This window comes from Choloepus didactylus, chromosome 2, assembly GCF_015220235.1.
Source record: "Choloepus didactylus isolate mChoDid1 chromosome 2, mChoDid1.pri, whole genome shotgun sequence".
Taxonomy (NCBI): Eukaryota; Metazoa; Chordata; class Mammalia; order Pilosa; family Megalonychidae; genus Choloepus; species Choloepus didactylus.
Genome location: NC_051308.1, coordinates 153278653 through 153301834, shown reverse-complemented (window position 1 = coordinate 153301834; position 23182 = coordinate 153278653). Strand labels below are relative to the sequence as shown.

The 23182-nt window shown below is 40.3% G+C and overlaps 1 protein-coding gene across 7 annotated transcripts in view; it reads left to right on the top strand.

Moving 5' to 3' along the window:
- LRRC8B (leucine rich repeat containing 8 VRAC subunit B) overlaps nucleotides 1-12141 on the top strand; it is a 95085-nt gene extending 82944 nt beyond the window's left edge. For 6 of the 7 annotated variants that reach the window (XM_037826689.1, XM_037826688.1, XM_037826687.1 and 3 more), the window contains one exon: nucleotides 121-4978. In XM_037826689.1, coding sequence (XP_037682617.1) covers nucleotides 121-393 — 273 coding nt within the window. In that variant the 3' untranslated portion in view covers nucleotides 394-4978. Of the gene's footprint in view, nucleotides 1-120; nucleotides 4979-11112 lie in introns of those variants that run through there. The other variant, XM_037826690.1, reaches the window with a different exon arrangement.
- The last annotated feature ends 11041 nt before the right edge of the window (nucleotides 12142-23182 follow it).

The window sequence follows — 23182 nt, the reverse complement described above, 5'->3', positions numbered from 1 at the left end:
ATGTATCCCTGTAAATCCCCAGAAATGCTTTTGGAACAAGTTTGAGGTACAAATAAATTTATTATCATAGGGCATCAAAAACTAGGTTTACTGGCTTCTTTTTTTTTTTTCCCTTTCCAGATTGAGATACTACCAGATGGGCTGTTTCAGTGCAAAAAGCTGCAGTGTTTACTTTTGGGGAAAAATAGCCTGATGAGTTTGTCCCCTCACGTGGGTGAGCTGTCGAACCTTACTCATCTGGAGGTCATTGGTAATTACCTAGAAATGCTTCCTCCTGAACTGGAAGGATGTCAGTCACTGAAACGAAGCTGTTTGATTGTCGAGGAGAATTTGCTCAATACTCTTCCTCTCCCTGTAACAGAACGTTTGCAGACATGCTTAGATAAATGTTGATCTAGACAGAGGAGACCCCATGTCTCAAAATAATTTTTTTTTAAAGTATGCCCCCAGGGCTTTAAAAGAGAAGTAAAGTTTCCTAAGTTGTAAAGATGGAAAATGGATGATGAGTATGACTAACCATAACCACATGTCTTATTAAAGCAACTCAGTGTCTAGCCCTGGTTAAACGGGTAAAAAGTGTTAACACTAAACTGAAGTTTTGTGATTAATTGATCTTTAATTTATTGAGATATTGTCAAAAGTACACATCAAGGGTGGCATAGGAGACATAGAATTATTGTATCTCTACCTTGCAATTTTTCCCTTGAAGATTGTATAGTGTTCTTTCCTTCACACTCCCCCAGTCCCCATTACTTACTGGCACGCTTGTTTTTAACTGATTTCCTCTTGATATTGGTAACCAGGATCATAAATGCATCAATGTAAATTTCCATGATGTAAACTCACCACTGCCTTTGATTAATGTTCTTAAATTTCTTAGGCAGGGGGGCATTGTGTTAGGCAGAGTATCTTTTTGTATTAATTTTTGCTTCCTCTCCCAGCTTGCGTGAGTCTTCACTAATCTTGTTTTCTCTTGACAACAATGATGAACCCTGAGAAAATGCCTGCTTTGGGCCTTCACATAGAACAGAAGGAGCCAACATACCTAGGAGATGTCACCTTCAGAGACAACCTGAAAACTCATGTAGTCTCTGAAATTTCCTCATCTATTATCAAAGCCCTTTTTTATTTGCTAAAATTTTTATATTAAATGTACAACATAAGTATTTTCTATTGTATAATCTGGGATTCAACAGCTGTGAGAATAATTTTGGTAAGGTACAGAGGGTTGATGCATTTCTTTAAGAATTTACAATTAATGTTCTTAGTTTTGGCAGTCTATGATTCTGGTGTTTATGTACATTCAGCTCCAAAATGTTTTTCTATTCTGCAACTAATTCTGGCTAACAAAATCCTTGTGTCTCATGCACTAAAATATTTGGGGGCTTTCCTTGTGAGAAAATGGCTGCGTTATCTACCTCTCTCTTCCCCTAGTGCTGTGTATCGTACAGGTGCAATTCTTAGTAACTTACAGAAACTGTGATGGAGGGGAGAGGAACAGTTCTGGATTTTTAAGATTGATTTTAAAGCACTTGTAGAAATTTAGTAAGAGTTAAAGCAAAATACTTTTGCATGATCTGTAGATATGATTATAATGTAAAACACTCAGCTATTTAGTATTTAAGATGAAATTCTGAATGCTCACAAAGAAATAGATCCATTCAATGCTGAAATTCATCTTGTGCCTTTGTCTAAATCTTCTGGAATATCTTTTGCTCCTTTTTTAAAGAGCTTTGTGTTTGCATTTTTTTTTTTAGTCATGTAAATTGAATAAAATCGAGTGGCTCTGTTTGGGGAAACATACATTCTTAATGTGTCTTTCTCTAGGCACTTCGAAGCCACCTTATTTTGGATGTAACCATGAGGTAATCTGTTAACTGCCCCTAGGCAAAACTGGAAAACACTATGGATAAAGAGTTCTGTAAATATGGAATTATGGTGTTATAATTTTTCTTACTTTGCCTGTTATGGAAAGATGAAAATGAGACTTTTTAAATTATGACAAAATGTAGCTTGCTTCAACTGCCACACCCCCCGGGACTGAAGTTCAGAGAGAAGAATTGTTCATGTCAAATGAAATTTGAATAAAATTAATTATAAAGAATATAGAGGACCAAAAGCCTCCTAACATGTTAATGTTTATTCTGAATGGAAGGAACAGTGTAAACATTTAAATTCTCACCAAAACTTGCCTTGAGTCAGAACATTCAAGTTCTCAGGGAACCTGGCATAACTATGGAACTTTCTTAGGACTTAGAAAAGAGATTCTGCCTATATCCAGGGTTCTTTGTTATTTTTATTTTTTAAATGTGAGTTTGTGGTCATTTTAATGTTCATGTTTGTTTTGCAGTAATTGTGGTGTGCCCTGATTCCAGTGTTGGATAGGATTATTTTAAGTTTTGGACATGAATGTGATACATGGAGAGGGGTTTAAATGTTTTTGTCCCTATAACTAGCCATAATTTCTAAAAGAAACCCCACCCTTTCCTATAAGGAAGAATTTTCAAAACGTAGTAGATTTGCTACCATTTGCTACCATTCACCTGACAAAACCAGAAAGTCACCACTAGGCATTTTCGGTTCAACCGCATGCATCGTCCTTATCGCCTCTAAGTTTCAGGAAGCAATTTACTAGCAAGATACAATAATGAATATTCTAAACTGCTTCCATAGGGTATAGTTAGGGTGGAAACTCTGTTCTGATGCCATAGTTTTTAAATTTCTTCTTCTTTTTTAATCATATACACCAGTGTTTAGGTATAGATTTTGAAGGACATAACATTGAAATCTGAGACTACCACTTGACATACAAAAAAATTTTTAATACTCCTTTATTGCCCTTTCAGATCACATCTTTATTTTACAGGTGTTGTTCATATTCATTCAAGAGAAACTTAAATGAAGAAAATGAAGTTTGTTAAATTATAATTATGAGACTTTGGTTGGCATTTGATTGCCAAGAATGCCTAGTGCATTTTCCACAAAATAAATGTGGATGTGTTAGAACTAAAGTTTATGGCTTTTACTAGCAATGGAATTTATTTACACACAGAGAGACATTTACACAAGCATACACACACACATCTGTATGCATGCAAAATATGACTTCTTAGTTTTTATAGATTTAGTGTTTTTTCCAAAGTTGTAATAAGTTCTACATTAATGCTGGGATACTAATTCTTTTTCATTCAGTACTTGTAATCATGTACATGTAATCCCTTAGTAATAACCTTTAAAAGACTGCTCAACCTTAGTTTGAGAATCTAAGTGTTATTGAGCATTCCTGGTGAAGTTGTAGTGTTTCCCTAACCTATGTCAGGGTATATCTGTAGGACACGTCATAGTGTATTTCCATTTGTCATCCTCAGTCTTAATTTTTTTCCCCTGGATGTCACCTTACTTCACTGTCACTTAACAAATATTTATGTTAAACAGGGTAAAAACAGAGATCATCAGGATCTCGGCACTGTGGCATAGCTCTGATATGTGTGCTGTGATGAAATGCAGTGAATTATTTGCATAACATTGTTTAATAGTGAAAATATTTGTTTTTGTTTTTTGTGTTTCATGATTCAAATTTTGTATGTTTAAAATATTGCCTAATCTTGACTGGTTCAGAAACCATTAAAATAAACAATTATTCTGTGGATTTAATAGCTTTATTTCCTTGTGTTTCTATAAAATTTTCTTTCCATCTTTACATTCTCTTAGCATCATCCTATAAAATTCCTTTAAGGTATTTTATTTTCCTTCTCCACTAACCCACCCCATTAAATTACTTGATCAGCGCTCATATGGTAATAGAATATCTTTGTGCTGAAGCACTTGCAGTGATACTGGAGAATGCATTTATTTTGGCAGAAGCCAGATAGCCTATAATTATGCCAAATTGAGTATTTCCTCTTCCCCCATCCTTGCAGTATTTAGAGCTAATTCTATGATCCTTCATCTCTACCAGAGACATGAGAATGCAACTGTAGGTCCACTGTGTTTTCTGTAACTGCATTGCATCAGAGTCTGTGTTTATTTCCTTCTTGAGACAAGAGGAAGGCTGTGGGGGAAAAGGAGGTATTGTTTTGCATTCTGCTTTGTATTAAGACATTATATACATTAAATGGTATAACTAATAACTTGCAAAATGCACTGAATATAATTATTTCTTCTCTCCAGCTTTATGTGAAAAGCTGAAGTGGTAAAAACAACAAAAACACAGTCCTATTTAATTGGTTTCCTCCCATTTGTTTTTCATCACTTCTGCATCCTTTGAACTATCAATTAATCAACTTTAGTAATGGACTCTAAGCTATACAACTTTTTTTAATGGGAACAATTTCATCAGCACTAAAGCATTAACATAGACTATATGAGTCAAAGTACTGGTTTGACATGACTTACAATAAAGCTTAATTCATATTTAAGTTTTGCATTTGACTTGTGTAATACATTACTGCTGAGAAAAACAATTATGAATGCCTTCTGCATGTTGTATATTATCTCTAACAGATGGTGCAATTTAAAAAATACAGAGTACAAAAAATATGTAGAGTTAGGATGATGTGTTTGTGCTTACTATGTGTTTTGTATAAATCTAAAATAAAGTTTATGAGAGAATTTTTAAAAACTTCAAATATTTCACTCAATGAAATAATAGAGCACTTTTGAGTAGAGACATTTTCTTTCTTTAGTTAACTTCACAATGAAGGCTAGTATTTGTTGTTCAATCTCTGTCACATATTTGGAAACATGTATACACTTGAATTTTACTTCTGGTAATGAATTCTTAGAAAATGTAAGATTTTTGCAATGAGTTACATGTTTTGGGCCCCTTGGGTTTACCATATAAAGCTGCACTTTAGTGGTAAATCACGTTGCCTGAGATTCAGTAGATTTTGATAAACTTTACTGTTTTTAAAGTATCTTTTATGTAAAGTAAAGATTCAATTTTTATAATAAATGGCAAATAAAAATAGATTATATGTTGGAAGAAGTTGACTTGCTATTTTACCCATGTTCACTTAACAGTGTCATTTCAAAAGTGCTCCCCTTCCCCCTCCCACATGTCCTCATAAAACTGTACCTTTATATGATTCACCACAACATATTTCAGATTTATCTATGAGTCTCAGAACAATAGTGTGAGTTTTCAAATTATGCTAAAATGGTCACAAAAATAGCAAGCACCTAAGTAGACCTGGAATAGTCCTAGAATACACTGGTGGTGGAGATGAAGGGGATGGAACATGTCACTATTGTAACCAAAAACTGTTCATTCTTGGGATTATTCAGGGATGGATGCTCACAAACCAACTCATCTCCCTCCCTCCTTCTTGGCTCCTGTATCTCCATTTAGTATTAGTTTAGCACTAACACTGAGTAGTGGACCAGATAAATAAATAAATAAATAAATAAATAAATAAATAAAAGCTAAAGAATGCAAGATAGGAAATGCTGAGGTTTAGTGAAGGGAGAAAAAATAGAACTATTGAGTAAAATACACATATGGAAGTTTGGCCTTTTGGATAGAAAACTTATTCTCTCCCTCTCTGTCTCTCTCTCTCTCTTATTCTCCGCCCCCCCCCCCCCCCATACACACACACACACAGTTTCAGGAGCACATTAGAAAGCTGATACCCAGAGCTTTTCTCTGTTGGAGGAGACAACTTAAGATACACTGGATGCAGATCTGAGGGCAAGTAACTCTGCTTCTCAAGTTTTGAAAGGATAGGCTGTGTATAACCAGGCAGCCATATCGTTCCCTGGAAACGTCAGAAAGGCTCTGGCCCACCTCTCAGTGCATTAGGAATGAGAAATGCACTGACTAAATGAAGTGAGAGTCTCAAAGGGTTAGCAGCCTTTCAGGGACACTAGGTGCAACGTGCCCCCATGAGGATGACAATCATTGTGGCTTCGTGTACTCTAGCATGGCATTCACTTCTGTGCTTCAAAATGGCTTTTCAAAAATGTGGGAGAGACCCTCCCCAGCCCCGGGGATCTGGAGGAAGGTGCGGATGTGTTGGACATCCTCACCTGAACTGGTGTTGATGTTGTCACAAACATCGGGACTGGCGGTTTGATGTGCTGAGCCCTCCAGCATGGGACTTGCCCTTATGAGGCTCATTACCGTAAAGGAGAGTCTAAACTTGCATGTAATTGTGCCTAAGAGTCTCCCCCTGAGTACCTCTTTGTTGCTCAGATGTGGCCCTCTCTCTTTCTAACTGAGCCATCTCGACAGGTGAACTTGCTGCCCTTCCCCTTATGTGGGACCCGACTTCCAGGATTGTAAATCTCCCTGGCAATGCAGAATATGACTCCCGGGGATAAATGTGGACCCAGCATCGTGGGACTCAGAGTATCTTCTTGACCAAAAGGGGGATGCAAAATGAGACGAAATAATTTCAGTGGCTGAGAGAGTTCAAATGGAGTCGAGAGGTCACTCTGGTGGACATTCTTATGCACTATATAGATAACACCTCTTAGGTTTTAATGTATTGGAATAGCTAGAAGTAAATACCTGAAACTACCAAACTCCAACCCAGCAGTCTGGACTCCTGAAGACAATTATATAATGATATAGATTCCAAGGGGTGACAGTGTGATTGTGAAGACCTTGTGGATCACACCCCCTTTATCTAGTGTATGGATGAGTAGAAAAATGGGGATAAAAACTGAAGGACAAATGGGGTGGGATGGGGGGATGATTTGGGTGTTCTTCTTTCACTTTTATTTTTTATTCTTGTTCTGGTTCTTTCTGATGTAAGGAAAATGTTCAGAGATAGATTGTGGTGATGAACACATAACTATGTTATACTGTGGACAGTGGATTGTATACCATGGATGATTGTATGGTGTGTGAATGTATTTCAATAAAACTGAATTTAATTAAAAAAAAAAAAATGTGGGAGAGAGAGGCCAGAGACAAAGCAAGGGAGGGGATCGGTTCCAGAGCTGTGGCTTTTGCTCTGGTTTCTGCTCCCTTGTCCTTCTTTTGGGTATTCTGTTCACCCCTCCACTAAGAGCCAGAAAAAAAGAAGCAGTTTAGTCAAAGGGCACCAAGACTCACCTCGAACTAAAGTCTGATGTTTTTACATGCCAAAAAAGGACCAGAAAAACCATTTTAACATGTATAGTCTATTTTTGAAAATATAACTCTTCATCCTATGCCTTGCCTTCCATTAGAATTACAAATCCTACTGCCTGCTAAATGCCAATGATTCTATAGAGCTACCTGTCTGAGTAGATTTTCAACTTATTCCTTATAATAAATACCTAAAAATTTTGTACATCTTTTTTCACATCCTATTGTTTATGTAGGGCTCAACTCACATCATGCTTTTATTTGTTTATTTTTAATTGTTTTTTACTTTTTAAAAAATGTATTCAAATCATATCATTTTTTACTCTCTATCTCCCTCTGCCGCTGAGAGAATAAATCAAGCAGAACCATGTTCAGCAGCACCCATTAGTAAGTAAACAGAACTCCAGGTTCTTTCTCTTTAAGAAAATAACATTCATGCTAAAAAAAAATATTTCCCTACCTTGCTTACCTCCAGTGCTTACATAGCTTCTCTCTGCTCTCCTTTAACAGCAAACCACCTTGCCATCCTCATTTTGTCACTGACTATTCACTTCCTAACCCCCTTCTCTCCAGCTCTCCTCAGACCCCAGGTTCTGCTAATTTCTCTTAAAAAGATCACCCATTACTTATTTGCCAAGTACAGTGACTTCTTAGTCCCAATAGGCAGATGTCAGCTGGAGTACTGGAAAAATGCTTTCCTATGTTTCATCACATGCAAACTATCTTGGCCCACCATCTTACAATGCCAGGTGTAAATCACCAACCAAGTTCTGAAGCAACCCAAACAGTATAATAGTGGTTTTGGAGTCCAGCCTCCTTTCTGATATCTTCCTTAACAACATCCAGTTTCCTTTTATATTCACTTTCTTATATGCCTTTAATAAATTTGGCTCCCAAAATCTTGAGAATTCAGTGGCCCTCACTTAATCTCTGTGATTCCACCTCAAATGAGATGCTTACTGACCCATGCCTTGCCTGGCTCCAGGGCCAAGCCAAGATGTGTGGGTGCCCTGGCAGGTAATAATCTGTCAAAACATTTGTCAAAAAAAAAAAAAATTCTGTGAATATTTAGTCAACATATATTCGGTAGAGGTGGGGGAACTGGTTTTCTGTAAGTAGAAATCATGAACCTCTAAATTAGCTATCCCCTTGTTTCCATCTCCAAAACAGAACTCACACAAGAATATGTAGAATTTAAAGACGATTGAGTAAAGATGACTGCTGGAGGTGGGGATGGCGGCTTAGGGAAACAAGGGTTCTCCCAGCTTAACACATTTCTGCCAAACATCCCCAATAAACAGTCTCTTCTCCGAGCCTCTTGACCAGGCCTGTCAGCTGCGGGGTCTCCCCTCGCTTTTTCCTTTGAAGCACCCTACTCTACTAGCTGCCATCCTCTCCATTCCCAGATTTCATCCCCCATTCCTCACAATAAATCCCACCACCCCATTTCATGCTGTGCCCTTAGCCTCCTCCCAACCACATACTCTGAGGTTATATATCCTCACCTACTTCTAAATCCTGTCTTCAAGGGTATTAAATTCCCATGATACCAAGGATGATATTTTCATTTCTGCTCCCCAAAATAAATGCCTTTTTAATTATCAAGACTCTCATTTCTTGGAAGGTGGTTTTGTCAGTTTCAAATTCAAAATAAGAAACTTATTAAGTGTGCTGAATGGGAGTGGGCCCAATTTCCACTTCAGCGGTAACCTAAGGAGCTGCATGTGAAAACCTGAGTTAACTTGTCCCATATTTCCAATGACTCCAATGTCATTTTGGTGCTCCTTATAAACATACCCCCAGGCAACTGTTTTAACGCAGTAACCCTTAGTCCAGCTTGCTTGGCACATGAAAGCCTTTGTGTATGGCCATGACTGTTTTCTTCTGAACAGGAATCAGTAAGTTATTGTTGTCATGTAAAAGGCTGTTTTCTTAAAATGACTCTCAGTCATTAATGAATAGGTGTAAAGGTTTCCCTCCTGGAGTTTCTGAAGCTGCACCACCAGGGGGGGCCACACTCCACCTGTGTGAAGGGCGTTTTCTTCTGGTCTAACCGGTGTTGGATTTACGTCCTTGTCTTACTGCCCATGTAGTGGCACACAAAGAAACTACTTAGATCATTATGGGGAGAAGAGAGTACTTCCCGAATGTCACTCTTCTCCTAGTCGCTAGAGTCATCCTTTTCATAATAGACTGAGCCAGTCACAGGCAGTTGCTCTGTGAAAAGGGAAAGCCTATAGAAGCAGCAAATTGAAGAACTGATTCTGTCATCATTAAGATGACTGAGGAAAATTTGCTGGATTGGTGATACCTGGGCAGAGCAAAGCACACTGTGAGGCTTACTAATGGCTTCAAATTGAGAAAAGATTAAAACCTAGCCATTTAGTCCTTGCTCCTGTAGCTTGGAGTCAGTCACTTTAGGAGGAAATAACATAATGGAATACAACAGCAACTTAATTTAACCCCCACTGCATGCCAAGTGCTCAACTAGGTACTTCATATGCATTACCACTATCCTAATGATTCTATTTGGTGTATTATTCCCATTTGACATGTGAGAAAGCAGACTTTAAAAATATAACCTTCCTGAGGTCTCATGATTATTGAGAAGAGGAACCAGTATTCAACCTGCAGGTGTCTTATTGCAAAACCTGTTTTTACTGAGTGTTAGCTAAACAACATTTCACATCAGAAGTTCATCCTCTTGCACTCACCTTGGTGTTTTGAAGGCTCACAGATAACACCAGTGTTTTTTGGTTTTCAGAGGTCAGTGGCCTCTTCTGTTTTAAGCTTCATGCTTTCTCCTGCTCCATATCTATCATTTCATCTCCTAATATAATTCTAGAATGGTCAAACTTTTCAATTGAAAGGAACCATGGAGACTCTTCTAAGAAAAAGTTAAGTGACTTGTTCAGGGTCACACACCCACTGACCAAAAGAGAGATAGCTAGGTCTATGCACCCCCCTATTGAGTGCACTTTCACTCTGCTGGGTGGTCTCTGAGGAGAACAGGTGACCTATATTTTACCAAAGCCTAGTGGAAGAGCCAAGACCAGCACCCAGGTCTCCTACCTGAGTCTAGCTCTTATGCACTTACACATGCTTCTGCATCTTGAAAATAATCCCTTCTTATGTGCAGGCATTATTGTGTCCAAAGCACTTTGGGCTCATGTCCCCATTTCACATATAAGAAAACTAAGCTCTGAAGGAGCCACCTTTATGGGTTACTATTGCTGAGAACTATTTAAACACTTGCCACAAGCTTTATAAGCATCACTAATGCTTACAATATTACATAGGTGTTATTTCCTTTTATAGATGAAGAAATAGGTTTAGGCAGGTTAAATGACATGCTATATTATATATTAGATTATATAGCTAGTACATGTCAGAGTCAAGTTTTGAACTGGGAACTATCATCAAATCTCTGCTTTTTATATACTGCACACTGTCAGGGTCATATGGCTTGTAAGTTGTGGATTGTGAGCACAGCCTAGGATTTTTGGCATCTAATCCAGTATTCATTCTTTTACATTGTGCTGACTCTGGAAAAGAATTGATACACACAGTTTTAAACATCTTTTAGTATAAATAAAACATAACTTTATCCTAAGGACTGATTTATTTTTAAACTTTGGAGTTATTTTTGAAAATGCATAGTTTTCATTTTAATGTCCTAACCTAAATCTCTGAGCACATTTGCTCTTATTAGAAGAATGAAGTGTCATTTCTGACTCTTCGGGAAATGTTGGCTAAAGACCCCATCTTGTTAAAAAGAATTGTTAAAATGTGTTTTGTTTGTTTTAAGCTGAGGCTCACAGTCAGTTTGGATTTTACTGCAGATTGCAGTTCTAGTTTAATTCCCTGAGAGTCCTGATTTATTATAGGAAAATGCTGGCAGACATTTTAGGCTTGCAAAATGACAACCAGTCACAGTTCAAGCTAAATCCATTCTTCCTCTGCTGATTTAGGTGTTTGGGGGAGTGAGGAGGAGGGAGGATTTAAGCCATCCTTAAGGAATTCATACTGTTTTCCAGATAAGAGGATGAGTCCCTGGATTTGCCTTCTGGCTGAATGCACTGCTAAGCATGGAGAAAACCTCAACCCAAGCTCCAAGAACGACTGCCTTATAGCACTGGTTCACTTGGCATTTCTTCTTGAGTTCTTCAAAATACTGGTCTTCGAGGCATGTGGCATGTCAGGCACCCCATGAATAACCTGGATCAGCTGTGTTCTGGGCACACTTCCACAGAAGGACTGTAGGTCTCAGATGTGCTCTCACATCCTGCACTGAGCTCTGTTAGTGAAAGGAAGAGGATTTACCAAGTGACTTTTCCCAGAATTTGCACAATCACATTAGCTGCTTTTAATTTTCTTCTAGAAGATGAAAGAAATTGGCCATTTTCCCTTTTTCTCTCTTTTTGGTGGTAACTCTAATGCCTATGGTTTAGCAGAGTGCCCACAGAGCATGTTTTTCCAAAGTTGGAAAGGAGCCAAATGGCTTGGGCGCTGTCTCATATAACCAGTGAAGGCACTGATGGAGCCAATAACTGGAAGCGCCCGCAGGAAATTAACACACTTCTCAGAGAGAGCTATGGCTCAGGGATTTTGGTGATGTTGAGGATGCTGGAGGCTGCCTTACCGGGGGAGAAGATTGAGTTCTTGCAAATTCTGTCAGTGCCAGACCTGTTGGCACTACCGTTAATTCCTATGTGATCTGCCTTTTCGGGGTGCACAGGGTCCCCAACCTAACTGAGCCTAATGAGGGGTTGGGCCTAGAAGTTCCCTAGGGTCCCTTCCAACTTCAATATTCTGATTTACATAAAATGCTCCGTGAGTGGGAAGTGTTGATCTGGGTTCATAATGAGTAATTTTAAGAGCATGTCATACATTTACTTTTCCACATTTTGAAATGATTTACCTTTATGACACATGAACAAGACTTTTATTCACTGAAGAACCTAAAGTATAATAGCAAGTAAAGGAGGATGGAATTATTTTAAAGGGCTGTTCTACAGTGCCAACCCATCAGGGAAAGCCAGGTGAAGAGAAGCTAATCCAGGGCAGATAGGAAAATCCCTAGGAGGGCCTTCATGATGCTCAGATTACAATTCCCAGTAAGTAGAAATGTCCTGAGGTTGCAAAGGTTAAAAAGTGACCTGCGAGGTACTCAGCCCTCTTGGGCTTTCAAGCCCAAGCTTGAAATCTGAGGCTGACCCATCACTGCTGGCGTCCAGCCCAGAGTCTGATCCGGGGCAAACGGATGCCTCAAAGTTTTAAGTTCTCAGGTTTCTGATCCATGGGGCTCTGGGCCTGAGTGTTGGGTCAGCTAACAGGCTCCCAATTGGAGAGATACACTGAGAGGAGTCTGCTCCTATCTGATCTCTGGGTGAGCCCCACCTGGGTGCCAGCCCTAAGGGGAGACTTTGTACCCATCAGGTTCACCTGACATACTGGAAGCTGTCCTGGAGTTGGCCATGTTGTGCATCTCTTCTGTGCTCTGGGGTCCAGCCCAGGAATGCTCTGGGCCCAGGCAAGGACTCTGCTGTGCCTGGAAGAAGAGAAGACAAGACTGTTATCCTGGACAGAGGTGGACTGTCATCTGGCAGCTGGGGAGCCACTGAGGTCCAACGTCAGTTAGAGTCCTAGCTCCACCAGTAACCACTTGAGCAAATTTATCTCTCTGAGCTCAGTTTCCTCTTCTGTAAATGTAAACTTTATTCTGAAAATATTGAGTGCCTACTACTAACCAAGGTACTGCCTTGGATACTGAGGAGTCAGTGGGTACGATGAGAACAGGACAGGACAGGGAATTCCACGAGACAGTGCATGTAAAATGCTTAGCCTGCTGTCTGACTTTGGTGAGTGCTCACTGTGTGTTAACTTAATGAGTTTCCCGCAAAGCTGGCAGAAAAACCTTTAAAAACACGTCCTTTCCCACCTCAGTCTTTGCACCTGCATTTCCCTCTGCCCAGAGGCTCTTCCTCATGCCCTTTGTCTAGCCACCTCCCATTCATCCAGTCCTCAGGTTAAACGGTCACTTCCTCAGGGTAGCCTTTCCATGTTTGGGCACCCCCCCATTGTCCATTCCCATGGCAACCAGCACTTCTACTTTGAAGTATTTGTCACTTTGGTGACAAATGGTTGTTCCATTTTCCTGGTTGTTTTCCTGACTAGAGTGTAAATTCCACATAGACAGCATCTATGCCTACCTGAAGTCTAGGGCCTAGCTCTGAGATTCTCCATAAATATTTGACCATCCAACTGGCTGACCTTTAAAGGGAATGTTCCCCTTTAATGAGAGAATATGCTGGAGCCAAAACAGAGAAGTTATCTGGTCCACCTGGAGTCCATGGGCCTTTAGTTTCCTCCCTTGCCTCTCCCTCCTAACATGAAGATGAGGAATAGCCAATAAATGACTGAAAAAAATTAGCCATGTCCAGGTCAGCACCCACATCTCCTTGGAGAAGGAATCAGGTAGTCAAGACAGGGAGCAAAGGAGGGCATGTGTGATCTCCATCATTAATAAGCACTTACCCGGGACACACTCAGGCTGCTGAGAACAGGGCAGTAAGAGTCTTCTCTGAGACGTTGCACAACAGTCACCCTCGTGTCTGTTCTCCCCATAGGCAGGTAGCCTGCCATGAAGGATGAGGTCTTGTTTCTTGTAACTCCATATTAAAGGTTGGGAAAAATTAAGTCCATCATACAAGGTAAGAATGGCGTCAAAGGCAAAACTGTCACCATGTTGACTTTTCACTGTCACCCGGAGTGAAGTACGTCCCCAGCCTCAGCCTCCACAGTTTTCTTATGGAAGAGGCCTTGGCAGACATACAGCACTTACATGTGACTCACTGGGAATGTTAATGCTTTTGCCCCTTGGTGCCCTGTTGGATTTAATAAAGTGGTAAAGTGACCTGACCCCTGTGGTTTTCTTTTGGTCAGAAGAATCCAAAACCTCTGGGCAGTGCTGGACTTCCCACATGCATTCCTGCAGACCCACCCTACAGAAGCCAGGCTTTCCCATACTTCTGAGCCTCTGCCTGTGCTGTTCCTTCCCTCGTCTTGCTGTCAAACAAGCCTCAATTCACTCTTCAAGACTAACAGGAAATATCACTTTATCTGTAACACTTTCTCTGAACACCTCCTTTCCTCCAAATTGGAGTTAGCTGCTTTTTTTCCCTAACACTTATAACAATGTAGTGAGGTTACTTATGGATTTCCCCCTCACTAAAATGAGAACAAACCAAATTTTGTTCGTCTTTGTATCACCTTCAGCTAGGATGGTGCCTAGGACATCACAGGTGCAGAAGGAATGAAAGGCCAAAAGCCAAGCATTGGTAAGGTGGATCCTGGGGCCAGTGGATCAGCGAGCATGTGTGCCAGAAACTACTAGGGGGTTCTTTTGAAGCCAGACTGTCAAAAGAACCAGAAGTCCTTGAAGGCTTGTGGGCAGGTAAATGGCATGAGGAAGTAGTGCTTTGGGAATATTATTTGTGGGTATATTGGCTATGATAAGGTTAAAGGAAGAAAATGTTATTCCCATTTTACAGATAAGGAAACAGGCTTGAAAAAGCTAAGCATTTTACCAAAGGACACACAGCTAGAAAGCAAAGAAATCCAGTTTAGAATCCAGATCTGATTTCAGAGTGTGTGTTCTTAGATACATACAAAAACATGAGCCAAATCTGCAAACACTGATCTAAGGGTCCCTTAGGTCTTCAGGGAATGATGTCTCCCCTGAGTTAGCTTGACTTCAGAATGTCATTAACCCTCTCTGACCCTCAGTTTCCTCTTCAGTAAAATGAGGAGCATTGTGCTTAGTGACCCTAAGGCCACTTTTAGACTCCAAGAGGCTATAATTCTCTGTAGAATTCAAATGGGCTTCCTAACCTGGAAACTGTCTCCATCAAAGCATTAGTGTATATTGGCCCTGAAATTTTTTTCCACAGGTGGTGATTCTGACTCCTAAACACAATAAAAGCTGTGAAAATATTGTCTTAGATGTCAAATGATTCTTCCCAGATGAGCACTTAAAATACACTCAGACATTAAAAAATAACTTTGCTGAACTCACAAAAAGCATCTGTGTATCTGAATAGTCGTGATTAAGTCAAAGCAAAGTTTCCACTTGTTGTCTATAGCCTGAGGGCCTTTATTCCACTCGTAATTCTGTACCTCACTGAAATCAAGTTCAGCCTCACGTTGCTAAACCTATAGTACCACTCCCTTCCCCCATTCCCACTCCAACACCTACCTCCCCATCACATGTCTTAATCAGACATGCAGGCAATTCTCTGACTTCAGGCTGAATCATTGTGTAGAACTGTCTGAAAATGTCAGAATGAACTCTGAAATGAAAAGAAACTCCCACCCATACCAGTAAAGAGCTTCCTGGGTACCCCACCACTCCCCCCCCCACCATCAAATTTGTACCAATAATTTCTTTGATTTGATTTGTCTTTCATTTGGAATGATCTGTCTGATGCCATTTTTCTGAAATATTCATGACAAGATACAATCTCATAATAGTCAGCTACATGAAATGGACCTTTCAGAGAATAAACATCTGTCCTACATCTGTGGTGCCTAAAAAACAGGACTTTCAATAGAGTACATTGTAGGACACTAATATTTTTAAAGGGCAAGGACCCCATTTCTAGCTAAAATTTCACTAAAATATATCTAACAGAATATTTTCATTTTACTTTCTGTTTTTCAAAGGACATTTCAAAGGCCATTATGGCAGAGCAGTTTCAGAACATAGTCTCTAGATGCAGGCATACTTGATAAAATATTTGCTGTCATGTACTAGCAACGTGAGCTTGGAAAGTTATTTAACCCTGGTAGTTTTAGGTTTTCTCAGAGATGTAAAATATCCCAAAAGAAAATGTTTTCAAAAAACTGGCACATAGTAGAGCACTAAATAAATGCCCATGTTACTGTTTTGTTTTTGCTGTTAATACAAGGAGCCGAAACTCCTGGTTCCTGATACAACTGAAAGAACATGAGATTTAGAATTAGAAGACTTGAATTTGCACTCCACCGCTGCTCTGACTAGTTGTGTGACCTTGGGAAAATCACTGAATCCTTCCTTCTCAAAGTCCCTCATCTGTAAAACAGGAATAGTAAAAATAGCTAACTCACAGATAACAATGGTGAGGTTCAAACGAGGTCATTTATAAGTGAATTTAATTTGCCAACTGCTAAACTCTGTATTCACGCTTCATTATGCTATTGTTAATAACAACACCAGAACCGAAGAACATATACAACTTTTTTGTTCAGGAATTTTCACTTACGAAAATCTTACTTATGTACTTAAGTGATTTTAGCTGATGCCCACTTACCTGCCAAAGTGAGGATTCTGTGGATGGACTGAGACAGCACTGGGTGTAGGAGACCTGCCTTCCCCCCACAAAACGTTGCCGTCACTATGTGTCTGTTTTAGCTTGTTTTAACTTGACATCTGTGAGTATTCAAAATGGGTCCTGGTAGATAGCCAACTTGTCTTAAGAGGTGCTGAGACAGAGAAGATTGTTGACTGTAGTCTCTGCCTATTGGAGGTTGTTTTTGATGTTGTAACTGTTTTTCAGATTGCATCTCCCATCCCTTCCTAGAGCATTTAAAACAGCTGGAAATTTGGCCACTTTCCACCCATCCTGGGTACCTGATCTCCTTTGTCTCTGTTTCCCAGGGTGGAAGTCATCGGATTTGGAATTTGATGTCAGCCAGCCTTAACCTTCAGTCCTGCCTCCACAACTTTCCAGCTGTGTGACTTGGGTGAATCATTTAACCCAAATCTCACTCCTATACCTGATTTTTAATTCCTCTCTGATATCTTTGATGAGGTGATCACTAACAGAATCAATAGCAAATATGAACCCATAAGAAAAGGCCTCTGGGGAAACATCAATCAATACCTAAACTAACACTCCTGCCTCAAGCCTTAGAATATTTTGGTGAAAACTATAGACTCCTACTGAATATATTTCCTAATTGAATGTTTGAATTTAAAATGCCACTGTGTGTGTGTATGTGAGTACGTGATGTGAGTTTATGTGTGTGCAAGATTAGATGTGCATAGAATATCTCTGGTGGGTACACAAAAAATAATGATAACAATGTATACTCTTTTCTCAGCATATCTTTTTGTATCTTGTTTCATGTGCCTGCATTATCTATTTGAAAATTACTTTTTAAATATTAATAATTTGGGGGTAAGATACTTACAGTTCTTGATTTAGGCACTTTCGAAAGAGTTCTCTGATGCCTTGAAGGGTTAATGCAGCCTCCAAAACGTTCTAATATGTGGACAAGGAAATTATGGCTCTTGAAGCTGACAACCACTGTCTGGGCCTACTAATAGCCAGGAAAGGAGGGTCTACCCTGTGACCTCCCTGCAGTACAATGTTTGCAACCTTTTCCCTCAAGATTTGTAAAGAAACCATTTGTCATCAATAATAATAGTAATGTTTATTAGAGCTTACTATGTGTCAAGCACTGTACTGTGTACATGTCATACATTAGCTCAAGTTAATTTCTGCAACATCCTTACTTGGTGAGTCATATTATCCATATTTTACATATTAGAAAATTGAGTCTCAGAGTTTCCTATCTAGCAAGTGCAGAGCTGAGATTCAAACTGGGCACAGAGTTGCTAAGAGGATTTAATGAATCAATGTATGTAAATTGCTTATAACAGTGCCAGTTACAGTAGCCCTTCCCCATTAAGTGCCAACATTATTGAGTAGGAATTTTGTGTTAGAAACATGACCAAGTTAGCAAATATGCACAGTCATTTTAATAAACAGTGAAATGTAAGTTAAGGTTCCATTTTTTCTGCAACTAAGAGCTGCATGTTTTTCAAGATAGCTTGCCCTGAGTTATTCTTTTCTTTGTGTGCCATCTCTCAGAAGACCTCCTGCCGTCAATTCCAAGTTATTTGCATTCCACCCCCATCTTTTCTTATGCTTTGTCATCATCACAGTGATTTTTTAAATATAAAAGTCAGAGAAAGGTAACATTTTTAAATGTAACTCGTAGGATCCTGCCTACCCATACAAGCAGAAGTTTTATGATTGCATCTTTACCTCATGTTTTTTATTGCATTGTGTTTCTATCTGTTGGAGATGAGAGCAAGTGAAGCAGGAGAGCTATGGGGCGATTTGCCTTTCCAAGTGGTTGGTATGCAAAGAAAGTTTGAGATCTTCTGTTTCTGATATGTATGGAAATAGCAACCACATAACTGCTTGCTATATAAAGCAAAGGAATAAGTAATATCCAAGCCTGACTGACTGAAAACACACCATGTTTTTGCAGTTGAGCGTCAGGCTCAAAAAAATATAAAGCAAGAGAGGAAAATATCTCGCTATTGCCACTATAACTACGCTGTCTAATATGGTAGCTACTAGCCACATGTGGCTAATAAGCTCTTGAAATGCGGCTAGTTTGAGTTGTGATGCCCTGTGCGCTTTCTATGTTGTATGTTCCAGTGACAAGCTCTTCCTCTAACTTTAAATTTGTCAATCTTTGACATCCTATTGGGTAATTACCTGCAAGTAGATAATGTTCATCATAGGAAAGCATAGAAATGGAGTTATTTACTTCTCAATCATTCAACTTCTCACTGCATAGCATCAGCAGAAATTACTCTTATTTTGCTTGAAGACAAAAGTATAAGTTCTGTTGCTTGTTAGGTACATTTGCATTGAATCCATTTGTATTTCAAATTGGCATCTCACCGTTAACATCTCCAAAACAATTCCAGATTTCCCATTCTTCCCACCTATTCCTCCTGTATTATTCCCCATCTCAGAAATGATAATTCCATTCTTTCGGGACCCCAGGTTAAAAACTTTGCAGTCACTCTGACTCCTTTCTTTCACATCCCACATCCAATCTGTCAGCAAATCCAGTCAGCTCTATCTTCAAAATAATGTGTTCAACCACTTCTCAGCACCAAGCACCTACTACCCTGGTCCAAACCATCACAGAGACCCTCTTAGATTATTGCATTAACACCCTAACTTTGTTCCTGTTCAGTCTACTCTCCGCATAGCAGCCAGAGTAATCCCGTCACAACTTAGTTCGTGTCACCTCTTTGCTCAAAACTCTTTGATATAGAGAGTGATCCCAGCCAAGGCCTCTGCAGTGGCCCACGGTGCCCACACTCACCGATTCCAGCAATCCTGGACTCCTGCTGTTCCACAAAACTCAGGGTCTCCACCTAAAATGCTCTTCCTCCATTATCCACTGGGCTCACTCACCCGCCTCCTTCAGTCTTTACTCCACGGTCTCCTTCCCCAACCAGCCTATCTTAGGTTTGTAATTTCCACACCCCAAGCACTCTCTTCCCCTGCTTTATTTTACTCCATACTACTACTGCCAGCTGACATATATGTCTTCTGCTTATTTGCCTTATTATTTATCTCCCCCAAATACAATATAAACTCCACAAAGGTGGGATTCCATCTTATTCACTGCTATCTCCCCCATTTGTAGAAGAGTGCCAAGCACAGAATAGATGTTCAATAAATATTTGTTCAGTGAATGAATGAAGTTCATAGATGTGGAAAATGAGGCATAGAAAAGCTCAGTTCTAGCCAGATGTCACAGGACTAGTAAGTGCAAGAGGCAGGGTTAGAACTCAGGTCTCCCTGACTCCAAAGCCCACCTAGTTCCATCCTCTGAGTCTGGTAAAGGAGGTAAGAAGGGCTCTGGTGCTGTGCTGTGCTGTGGGGGAAACACACACCAAGGTTCAAATGTAAATCCTGCTAAAAGCACGAGCTGAAACAGAAACAACAGTTTTGGCAGCATTGTTGACAATCCCTGAGATTAAGGAAAGAAATTTGAAGGCATATGCTGAAGCTTTCCAGTTTTAAAGACTGGCTTTATTTTTCTTTCAGCTGTAGCTTTCTGGGCTAATGAAAGTACCATATGTCTTTATCTCCAGGTTCCCATACAAATTAGGAAACTAAAAATGCCAGATGATTAAAACAGATTCCTTCTTGTTTCCATGGGAAATCAACTACTGTGAAACCTTAGGAAATGGGAGGGAGGGTGTGTTCAGCTTGAAGGGTTTTTGGGTGAGTGAGCTGTACCCTGCCTGCAGTGCAGGCTCCAGCCCACAAGCTGTTTAGAATTTTTGTTCCAGGTGAGATATTGTCCTTGCTGCCTGCCCTGCTAGTGGTCAAGTGAGAATGCAGAGATCAGTGTGCCTTAGTCTCACTCCTTTGAGCCTCCACTACCAGGGAGCTGGACACTATGCTCCAGGCCCTCTGGTGGTAAATTTCTAGCCTACCATGTTAGAAAAACCCCTTATTAATGTCATATAGACACTTAGTAATGCAGGCGCCCCAGCCCCTTCCTCGTAGTGTGATTTCAGCATGTTTTGGGCCTTACAGCAGGTCTCCTGGAAGGCAAAGGGGATTCTTGCTAGAAGAATCACTGGTAGCTACCTACAGCTAGACCAAGTCTTGCCAGTGGAAAGCTCTGATTTGTCAGAGGAAAGTTGATTCAAGAGCTTACTCCAGCCTAAGTTGAGGACTGATAAATACCTCCCTCCCCTAAACTGAGGGGGAAAGGATAATGTCTCTCTGCTTTCCTAATCCAGAGTGTGACATGGGCATGCCAGGCTGAGGCCCAAAGCTGGAAACTAGGCAGTAGAGTATAAAGAGTTTAAATTTGGGTCTGATAACCTTGAATGCTAATGCTTGCTCTGTGACTTATTAGCTATGAAACCTTAAGGAACCCTGAGCTACAGTTTGAGTGTCCAAAAAGTGGGTATGATAATACTCACTTCTTGGGGATGATAAGTAAATCAACTAACCCAAGTTAAAGCACTCATACCAAGCCTGGTATCCAGGAGGTATCTAATGCCCTTTGGCTTTTCTTTCCCTCTGTTGCTAGGTTTGCCAAAATTGGGGATGGATAGCTTGCAATAAACAGACAATGTCCTCTTCACCACTATCACCAGCACCAGCAACTGCATTCTTCTCAGAATTGTTCTCCATCGAGGATGTAGACAGAGTACAGGATTCACGTCTTTTGCATAAAACATACACATTAACTTGTAACTCCATCAGCCAGTCTTAATTGTCTTGCCGAGGTGGAATATTTCTCATAGAAAACAAGTGGAGAAGAACATTTCTGTTGTCTTCTGCCAAAATAAACCATTTGGAGAACCCCATGAAATTAGAACCATAGATCACAATACATTCCAAATGCCTTGCCAAAGGCTATGTAAGTATTGCATTATTTAAAAACACTCAGGCATGATTCCTTAGCATGAGGCCATACTAATAGGCTCTATATAAGTCAGAGTACAGGAAGCAGTATTATCTTTTTGTATGTATGCGGCCCTGGGAGGCCTTTGGTAAGTCAATCTTTACATTACAGATACAATTCACAAAATCATCCTCTGGTGACTTGATCTACTTCTAGAGACCCCAGTAATAGTTACTTTGTATTGTTTCCAATTAATATTTGCAAACTATCAGGGCCTTGAGTTTAAGCTTTTTCCTTTGGGTACTGCAGAGTCACTTAAAGTAAGTAAGAATTATCATTTATTGAGGATTGACCAAGGGTCAGTGACTCATAATACATGTGCTGAAAGCAGTACTTTAGGAAGATAAATTAGGGGATAGCATGCAGGGTGGACCAGATGAATCTAAGATAGAAAGTTTTGTTTCAGTTATGAAATGCTATACCATGGAAAATGGAGTTAAAATACTTTCTAAAGATATCCAAGTAATACTGATGAAGAAATTGGTTCGTCCGTGATCAACAGAACTTTGTGTTCTAAACATTAAAAACTCAACTAGGAGACTTCCGGAAAGATGGCAGATTAGGAGAGACAGCAAAATTCTCCTCTGTGGAAAACACTAGGTAAAGGACAGAAAGCACTTCAGAACAGCAGTTCCAGGGTTCCACAGGGACTTCTACACCACAAAGTGAGTATGTAGCTGGAGAAGAAGAGAGACTACATTAAGACCAGTGAGTCTTCTGCCCAGAACACTGCTGCGGAACAGGCAGTTGGATCCAGCTGTTGAGTGCCAAGGGGAGTAGCCATCCACGCCCCGTGCACCCTCCTCAGCACTTGGCTTGGGCGATAATCCTTCGCAGACCCATGGCCATGAGCCCTTGTGCTGGGGACTGGCGGTTGGAGCAGACAGACAAGTGAGAAGAGGGACAGCTTTCCATGCCCCATGCAGCCATCTTGGCAGTTGGCTGGGAAGACAACCTTCACAGCCCTACAGCTGAGAGCTCCCATGAGGGAATTTCCTCCACAGAAGCCTGTGGTATGCACAGCCTAGAGGCAAGGACACCTCATGGAAGTGCCAGGAGCCTGCCCCTAATCCCAGAGACTCGTGGGAACACAGCAGACAGGGACTGTGGGGCATTTGAGCTGGAAGTGAGATGTGCAGCTCTGGAGCCCCGAGTACTCCACCTGCAGACATGGGAATGGCCGGGACCAGTGTGTCCTGGGGCGGACTCCCTGCCAAACTGCACAGGGCATGCCCCCCACCCACAAGTCTAGCAGTCCCCACTGCACATGGAAGATTGATGCACTGATTGGATTTCCACATGCTTTGGACCCCTACTCAGTGCACAGACAAAGTTGTGGGAGAACTGGCTTGAGGGTAAGAGGTGGCTAAAGAGCACCGTCTGCTGGTAGGACAGGGAAAGTGCACTCCACCAAGCTGCAGCTCTGCCAATTATAAATGTTCAGATAATCCTGCATATCATAAATAACCCTGTCAAGATAAGCAAATGCCATGAGGCCCCAAACAACAGAAAGTTATAAAGCATATGAAGAAACCAGAAGATATGGACAACCCAAATGTCCAAATTAAAATGCCAGAGGAGACACAGAACTTGGAGCAATTAATCAAAGAAGTAAACACAAACATCAATGTCACGATTAAGGATATAAAGGACATCAAGAAGACCCTAGAAGAGCGTAAAGAAGAATCTTCAAGAGTAAATAAAAAATATAGCAGATATTATGGAAATAAAAGATACTGTTGATCAAATTAAAAAATATTCTTAAGACATATAACAGCAGATTTGAAGAGGTAGAGGAAAGAATTAGCAAATGCAAGG